General features: G+C 35.1%; 1 protein-coding gene across 1 annotated transcript; it reads left to right on the forward strand.

Moving 5' to 3' along the window:
• Window positions 1-3798: 3798 nt before the first annotated feature.
• On the forward strand, window positions 3799-5442 carry LOC147808466 (uncharacterized). Its single transcript, XM_087165059.1, has one exon. It carries the CDS (start codon window positions 3799-3801, stop codon window positions 5440-5442), a length of 1644 nt encoding a protein of 547 aa, XP_087021185.1.
• The last annotated feature ends 4325 nt before the right edge of the window (window positions 5443-9767 follow it).

A 9767-nucleotide genomic window follows, 5' to 3' on the forward strand; every position in this document is an offset into this window, starting at 1 on the left:
ATCATCTGAAAAACAAGCGACTACTCTATCAACCTGTATGTGTTCGTTTTCAGTAAACGTCACACCTCATAAGACTCTGAACACCTCACGAGGGGTAATATCGCAATCAGAATTTATTGATGACACAGAAGAAATGATTGTAGATGAATTGCGCGATCAACATGTTATTGCTGTAAGAAGAATTAAGGTTCGTAGGAATGGCCAACTCGTTCCCACGAAACATCTCATTCTTACTTTCGCTACTCCGAAGTTGCCATCTGAAGTCAAGCTTGCCTGGTATAACTGTCCGGTTGGACCATACGTGTCAAACCCTTTGAGATGTTTCCAGTGTCAAAGGTTTGGTCACTCAAAGGCCTCTTGTCGTAGCACACCTATTTGTGCTCGCTGTTCTGGTTGTGGCCATGATGATACTTCCTGTGAGTTACCGGCCCTCTACATCAATTGCAAGGGTAATCATGCGGCCTACTCCAGGAATTGTCCAAATTGGTCACAAGAAAAAGAAATACAGACCATTAAAGTCATGCAAAATTTGACTTTTAATGAAGCACGGCGAATGGTTACCGCTCGAACTCCCCGTCCGGGCGTATCCTATTCTGCAGCTGTAAAAGCAACCTACTGCTCTGTCAGCACACAAACTGATACTCCTTTCACGCTAACGTCTACCGAACAGCCTACTTTTCATTTTGGAGCATCGAAACCTAATGTTTCGAATCAAGCAACTTCATCAAGCAGTTCTCCCTCGCCCACTTCTCCACCTTCTAAAGCAGCTAAATTAGATCAATATGATAAATTTCCGAAGAAGCAACAGCGCATAGACATAATCCCCAACCAATACGTCAACGTCCTGGACAAACGAAAAAGAAAAAAGATCCGAAGTACCTCCAGTTTGCCAATTCAGCTACTGGAGTTTTACAAAATCTTGAAAAGGACTATGAAGTGTCCATTTATCTCTCTGAAGACGAAGAAAGCATTTTAGATTGTCCTCCGGTTAATCAAGAGATCATGCAAATCTCACAATCCACAACATAATGGCATTTACACTTATTTCGTGGAACTGTCGTGGCATTCGCAATAAATCAACTGATGTCAGAGAGATAGTCTCTCGATATCAACCTACGTGTATTTTATTTCAAGAAACACTCTTAAAATCATCAGACAAGTTTCACTTGTGTAATTACTCGTGTTTCCGTAACGACTGCGATGATCGCAACCGACCACATGGTGGTGTTGCGATTTTAACTACTTATAACTTACCTTTTATTAGCATTCCATTGACAACCTCATTACAGGCTATTGCTATTCAGATTCATACAGGGCCGGATTATACCTTTCGTAGGCCCTAGGCACAGAGCCGTTTTTGCCCCCTCCCATTCCTCCCCTCTTTCCCCGCTAAAATTTTCTTGCATATTTTTTTTTACATTTTTATTAATATGGGTTTTAATTTACGAATTTGTTTATCTAACTTTATCTGCAATACCGACATACTGCCGATATTGCAGTTGATATCGATAATACCATTTTTGGTGAAAATTTACTCTTCCGATTTAGAGGAAAATTTTGTAGATGAATTTTTACTATTTTCAAATTTGTATGAGCATAAATCTGCACAAGAAATGTTGAAGGCTCAAATTAAAGATAAACTTGTGAATACTTTTCCTAACGTTCACATTGCATTAAGAATATATTTGTCGATTCTTGGATCAAATGCAGAAGGAGAAAAATCTTTCTCCAGATTAAAATTTATAAAAAATTATTTGCGTTCAACAATGAATCAAGATCGTTTGGCATCTCTCGCACTTATGTCTATTGAATACGACATTTTGCGTAGTTTGGAATTCATATTAGATCATAAGATTCTGCAAAATAATTTATTACCGAAAAATATTATATTTTTATTTGTATCTTCATAATTTTGTGCAAAATACACTTGTTGTTTTTAAAGCTAAATTATTTTGGTCAATAAATTTTTTTCTCCCAAGTTTTTCGTAGGCCCCTGAATTTCGTAGGCCCTAGGCACGTGCCTAGTGTGCCTATAGGATAATCCGGCCGTGGATTCATATCAATGTTCTCATCACCATGTGTTCCATTTATTTACCTCCCAGTGACTCGATTTCACAAACTGATTTGAATCGCTTGACTAATCAATTACCTAAGCCTCACATTTTATTAGGAGATTTTAATGGCCACTGTGTATTGTGGGGCAGTTCTGTCTCCAATGATCGGGGTCGAAAAATCAAAAAACTCATTGAAGACCATGACCTTTGCCTGCTGAACCAAGGCGAAGAAACATACTTTCATGCGCCCACACGAACATTCCATTCCATTGATTTGGCTTTCTGCTCATCAGACCTCTTACCTTTTACTCAATTTTCTGTAGACAATGACTTACACAACAGTGATCACTTTCCCCTCGTTGTTTCATATTCTGCTACTGCACCTCTTACTCCTAGACCTCCAGTATTCATCTATCATCGCGCTAATTAGAGTTTGTTTACTAAACTTGCACAGATCACTGATTCCCTCGTTACCTGTAATACTATAAATACAACTGTTGATAATGTTACGTCTGTAATTATACACGCAGCTGAAGAGAGAATACCAAAGACCTCCACTTCACTTCCCCGCCATCGCAAGCCTTGGTGGAATGTGCCACTGCTTATAAAGATAAGATACGTCTTTGGAACATCTTCAGCAGTACCCCAACAACAACGAATCTCTTAGCTTTTAAACGAGCTAAAGCCTTTGCCCGCAAGGTCCGACGTAAGAGTCAGAGAGATAGTTGGTCGAGATGTGTTTCCTCTATTACATCGTCGACATCTCCGACCCAAGTCTGGTCAAGAGTAAAGAGAGCAAATGGTATTTACCGGGACTTTCATTATCCAGTGTTTGAGATAAACGGCATCAAATACTCGTCTTCCATTGATGTATGTAACATTTTAGGCGAAACATTTGCAGCTACCTCAAGTCCAGACAATTATAGCACAACATTTCAACTACACAAAAGTAACGCTGAAAGCCAAAATATTAATTTTAACAGCCGCCAATTCACACCATACAATTGTACTTTCACCCTTCCTGAACTAAAGAGAGCACTGTTTAGATCATCCAACACAAGTCCAGGTCCTGATAGGATTACATATAAAATACTCCGCCACTTGGACACGAGGTCTTTAAAGAGTATTCTTGCCCTATTCAACAGAATATGGACAGAGCAGATGTACCCGTCGAGTTGGCGTGAAGCCATTGTAATACCCATATTAAAGCAAGGAAAAGAGCCCATTAACTATCGCCCTATAGCACTAACCAGCTGTTTTGGTAAAACGCTTGAGCGTATGGTTAACGCGCGCCTTGTGCATTACCTTGAAAAAAAGCGCCTCATACCAAACTTTCAGAGTGGTTTTCGTAAGGGAAGATCCACAATTGACAACATCGTTGCTCTTGAATCTAGAATTCGCAATGCTTTTGTCCGGCGCAATCATCTAGTCTCTATCTTCTTTGATATCGAGAAAGCCTATGATCGGAGTTGGAGATATGGAATTCTGAAGGCACTGCTTGATATGGGTTTCCGTGGTCGTTTGCCAATTTTCATAAAAAATTTCTTGCTCAGACGCTATTTTCGTGTTAAGCTTGGATCCAACTTTTCTGACCTATATATTCAGGCTGAGGGTGTTCCCCAGGGCAGTGCTAAGTGTCATATTGTTCATCGTTCATATTTCACTAGTTTTAAACGTACTGCAACCTGCTGTCTTTGGCTCTCTATATGTTGATGATCTACAAATCTCGTGTTCAGAATCCGACATGAGAGTCATCGAGCAACAACTTCAGTTAGCAGTGAATAAAATTTTAGACTGGTGTGATCATAATGGCCATACCCTTTCACCTTCTAAAAGTTCATGCATTCATTTATGTCGGAAACGCACACTTCATAATGATCCTGTCATTTTCATTCATAACATTGCTATACCAGTTGTACCACATGCAAAATTTTTAGGAGTCACTTTTGATAGCAAGTTAACTTTTATCCCTCATATCAAACAATTACGAAAGCGATGCGAGCAAAAACTGAATATGTTGCGTGTTCTCTCAAATACGTACTGGGGAGCGGACCGCCTAGCACTTTTACGCATTTATCGGGCCCTGATACTTTCACGGCTTGATTATGCATGCGTAGTTTATGGTACTGCAACCACCTCTAACTTACGAATCTTGGACACAGTACATCATACTGCTTTACGTATCTCTTCCGGAGCATTTCGTACTTCCCCGGTTGAAAGTTTATATGTTGTTTGCCACCAGATACCATTATATCTACGTCGCATCCAGCTGTCTCTTACATATTACTTTAGTATCATGTCCTCTAAATCGCATCCTTTAAAGCATGATGTTATTCCATCGAGTTTGGAGCGACTGTATATTGCTAGATCATCACACATTCGCCCACTTCATGCTTGCACACGCTCACTTATCCAATCATTCGATATCTGTGAATTACCATCACAATCAGTGGATCATTTTCTCATACCACCATGGACCATTTCACCATACCAATCTATTTCCCTTTTCAAGTTACACGATAAAGCCAACGTTACACCCTGCATTTTTCATACACTTTTCACTGCACATCGTCACCAATATTCTCAATATATACCGATTTATACAGACGGTTCAAAATCTGCCGGATATGTAGGATGCGGGGTCATCATCGCTGATGATACATTTAGCTATAAAATCCCAGATATTTGCTCCGTCTTTACCGCTGAAGCTGTGGCTATCCTTATGGCACTACGTCTAATTTCCTCACGCTCTACTCTGAAGTATTGCTTATACTCCGATAGTATGAGCGTTTTGAGCCAACTAGAAAAGTTTCACTGTGATACTCATCCAATTTTATGTTTCATCATTCATTTGTTAATCACTCTTCAGAAGAATGGCTTTGAGAGTCTATTTTGCTGGGTACCAAGTCATGCTGGTATTCCAGGGAACGAACTAGCTGACACAGCTGCACGATCTGCCACATCTGTCTTGAAAGTGTCCATACCTTTTTCTGACATGAAGCTACATACTCGAAAGTTGGTAACATCATTATGGCAACAGCAATGGGACCTGAAAGTTCTCAATAAATTGCAAAGCATTAAATTCGATTTCGATAATTTGCCAGTGCTGCGCTTGTGTAGTGCTGATGTAAAGCTAACCAGACTCCGAATCGGCCACACCCGGTTAACACACCTCCATCTACTGTTTGGAGAGCTTCCCCCCGAATGCAGTACCTGTTACGTTCCTCTCACAGTTCATCATATTTTAATAAGGTGTCCATGTTTTAATCAACTTCGCTTAAAGCTTTTTGGGAGTACTATTTTATGCTTGCAAGATTTGTTGGATGATACTCACCATCCTAACATTTTTGCATTTTTACGTGCCGTAGGTATTTTTAACAGCATATAAAAGTTTTAGCACATCTACAATTTTAAACGCTTTTTGCAAATATCTTACTATTTTGTACATTTTACTCACTCCGTGCGTTTTATACTGTATTCATACTTTTATCTGATTTTACTCATACCTTTTATCTAATTTTCATAGCATTTATCCTGTTTTATTCACTGTTTTATCAGTTATAATTGTACTGCAATTAAATTTTGTATGTACTTAGGCTTTAGAACAATTTTACCGTATTGTCTGGCGCAGCATGTCCTCATTTGGACTTTGTGCCACTAAACCCTACATTCAATCAATCAACCTGTCATTTCTTCAAGAACCGCCTGTAATTAGACCCTATTAATTGTTCAAAGAAAAAGTCTGGGCGTTTGCTTACTTTCTATTTGAATTGACTGAAATATTATTCCCTGTTACGTTCAGTTGGCGAGTTTTGAAGGGGGAGAATTTCTTTCATTCTCTTTATAGTATCAGTTATATTTAATTTGAGATATTTTCAGAAACATTACTTTTCCCAATCTTTCAATGCAAATTTGACTCTAATTGTTTCTTTTCGATTCAATTTTTTGTTAGTTATGTTTGATATTTATTTAAAATTTTGTTAATTTTTTTCTTTCTTTTGCATTTTTTTTTTCCATTTTCTTTTAATTATTTTTTTTTCTATTTTTTCTTATTTCTTTTGGTATTTAAATTTGGGGTTTCATTATTTTTCATCGAAAGAATAAGTTTTAATCTTTCGAGATACCACTACATCTATGATTATTGATTGCTTGTTTGAGAATTTAAAAGTTATCTGATCTTTATTGTGTCATCTATTATAAATATATTCTGTAGTGTACAAGCATTTGAACAAAAAATTCTATCCTGAGAAAGAAAGAAAATCCTGGATGTAGCGTTGGAAGAAATTTTTATTATCTTTATATTCATTGACAAAACTTGCTGACACTTTTATTTATTTTTTCATTGAAATAGATGATAAAACTTACAAAAAAATCTTGATCAGTTAAAAAGTATCTTTCTATATATCTTTATATTGTGTTTTGTGATCTAAAAATTTATGAATTTATTTTAAAAATATGCATTTTGCATGCATTTTTAGCATTGGTTTCAAATTAAAAAAAAAGAGAGAGATTTTTTTCCCTTTCTTTATTGGCTGAAGATTCGGCGTTACTAACACAGTGTGTGTGGTGCTTAAATAAATATTCGTAATTATCGCAATATTTTTATAATTCCAAAGGCATAGTCATAGATGTAAAACCTGCAGTCTTGTAGTTTCAATTTGAAAGAGAAGGTTAATAATAAATTTCAGAAAGTTCTAAGTTTTTAGATATTCAAATGTTTATATGACGAATTCAGATGATCATTTCAGTTTGCTTACTATTTAAAATCAGACACAATTTAACACGAGTAATATGTGGTTTGAAAAGGTTTAAGAGGAAATCTAATGAAGCGTTTCAAACTCTGGTATAAATGTTTTCATTGAAAATTTTATGGAACCCAACTTTTGAAACTGATAAAGTGTGAAAAATAAAAGATTAATATAATTTATATATTCTAAAAAGTATTGTGACTGCTAAAAAAGAAAACTGAAATGTTTGTGCAAAGATTAGAGAACATGTATGGGAATGTGTGACCTTGAATTGCAACTTTGTACTCAAAGAAGCTTCACTTTTTAAAATGTCAAATATGATGAACTACCTTCAGAAAGGTAACTTTCCCACCTCCTGCTGGCAAGTTCTCAGAGACTCATTTTTCTTTCATATTCCGACAAAATCTTTATATTGAGACCTTCACCGCTTGTCCTGAATGTAACTTAAACTTAACTCAAAATAAATTCTTCCACTAATAGAAAACTAAAATTATTTTAGCCTCTTCTACATGCAAAGTCCCTGCTTTTTGTTGTGTTATCTGCCAGAATGTATGCTCTTATTGATAATATATTTTGTGTTTTGTCATTTTTAAAATTATTCACTATAATTAATACACCTGAAGAAAGACTGCGCCATAACCAATGGAAATGCATGCTTCATTTTGTTAATAGAGCTTGTGTCCAGTGGCTTAGTTTTAATGTATGTTTGAGGGGTTATCGATTATCTCCTTGTGATCTATATATATATACATGTATCTATATATTCATTCATTTAAAATGTTTAAATTACGAAAACCTGACTAGTCTCAACTAAAAGGTTAAAAAGAAGAAAAAAAACATAACTTTCAAGAACGGTCTTGTTTAGAACATCATTCATTTAGATAAGTTAAAACAGAATATTTTTCGAAGTAAACAAATATCAACACATTTTAATTGAAATTTTTAGAAATTTTATCCTTAATTTTTTTTTCTTTCTTAGTGTATTTTATAACAACTAGGAGGCTCCACCCCCTGCTCGCTAACTCTCGCCAACCCCCGAGAATTGCTAAGCAATCCTATGTGGTTCACGCCGTGAACCATGGCTCGCTGCGCTCGCTCGCCAATGAACACAATGTTCTAGCACAAAGACACAGTATATTATCATCAAAGACATAGTATTTTATCATGAAAGACATAGTATTGTACTTATGTAGAAGAATTCTATCAATGTTCTTATTGGCTTTTAAAAAAGTAGATTAGCTATTTAGATTGTACATGGTGAAAAAATCAAAACGTTAGCTAAATGAGAAACATATTAGCGAAATAAATTATCAAATATTGCAGTTACTCACCTAAATTCAACTAAATGTGTATAATAAATTAGTTAATGCTAGAAATTCTGCAAGTTTTAGAGAAAAAAAAATTATTATTTAAAAATATAAACTTTAAACCCTAACTTTTCCTTGTGAGATAATAACCCTCAAAAAGTCTTTTATTTTCAAGAACACAAAAATTTGTTTTATCGCCAAATGAAATATTTTTTGGTGATCAGCATTATTGAAATCAATTTCTATATTAATTAACATTTGTGATAAAGTACTTTACATTTTAGAACAAAATAAGGATGTCTTACATACAATAAATTAAAATGCATGGCTGTTAGCATTACCCGAGAAATACCATGTGGAGGTCGCCATGCTGCATTTCTAATCGGGGAGTTTTGATTTTGGCACTTCCCCTTGACTACTGCCAATACTTATTATTGCACTTGATCTCTGCAATCTATGTCTTCCATAACATTCCTCAACACTTTCTCGGGCTCTTCGAACACGTTTCATTACGTTTAAAAGCCCTAGCAGCTTCACTAATATTCTGCATTTTAAAGCGTGAAAATTCAATGCATAAATAAACGCGAAATATAAAAAAATTCAATGCATTCAATACAAACACTTAGACGTTTTTTAGACGTTTAGGTAGCTCCCAGTAGAAAAATATCAATTCAACAGCGGCCTTTTAAAGCATTCTCACTTCAATTAATTAATTAATTCCTAATTGGGTATAATATAGCCTACGTCACAGGTTGTGTTGTTCCTACTAAATTTAACCCATGAACGGCATTTTCTGCGAGCCTAACTTCAAGCCACAAATAAACAAACGAAGTGTTCGATCGTTTAAATAGCTGCTCGCCAGATTTTATTGCATTATAAAGAAAAGTTATTGAAACTAAATACAACTAAATAAACAACAACAACTAAAACAAATAACAACAACTACTAATAACAATAACTAAATAAACAGCAACTAAATTCCATTCGTTTAGCATTGCGTCATATGTTGTTCCTACTAAATCGAAGTAGTTGTGTTTTTTTCATATTATACCCAATTGAGTTTAAATTAAATATTATCATGTTTTTAGGGCATGAATCTGAATTGAACAACCTGATAATGCTCACTCTGGTTATTTTTTCCGTTTTTAAAAGCGCTATATGTTGAGCCACCTCATGTGACATTTGCCATGTGACATTTTTAGCAGCAATCATTGGTCAATTTTCTAACGTTGCCATTCGGGAAGTTGTAATGAGGCTTTTTTTTGGTGCCGTGTAAGAGAAATATATGTATAGATTCTCACCAAATATTTCAATTTCCAGTAGTATCATTTAGAAACACATCTTGTTCACATAATTTGACAATTTTCCAGTTTTCATCTTAAGTTTTATTTCCAATTCAACGTAATATTTTGTTTAATTATAATTTTGTTAATTTTTGCACGAACAATTTGGAATTTTTTTTTGCTTGTGTAATGTTATTTTCAAAGCAATTTTTTCTCGCTTTTTTATGTAATAAATGTCAATTTAAATATTGAAATTATCATACTAAAATGAGAAATTAATTCTAAAAATGATTAGAAATCACGAAACACAATCACGTGTGCACATGCAGAATAAAATAAAATGTGTTATAACGCATTTTATTTTATTCTGCAATA

This window comes from Parasteatoda tepidariorum, chromosome 5 (assembly GCF_982258835.1).
Source record: "Parasteatoda tepidariorum strain Cologne lab strain chromosome 5, Ptep-v5.0, whole genome shotgun sequence".
Taxonomy (NCBI): Eukaryota; Metazoa; Arthropoda; class Arachnida; order Araneae; family Theridiidae; genus Parasteatoda; species Parasteatoda tepidariorum.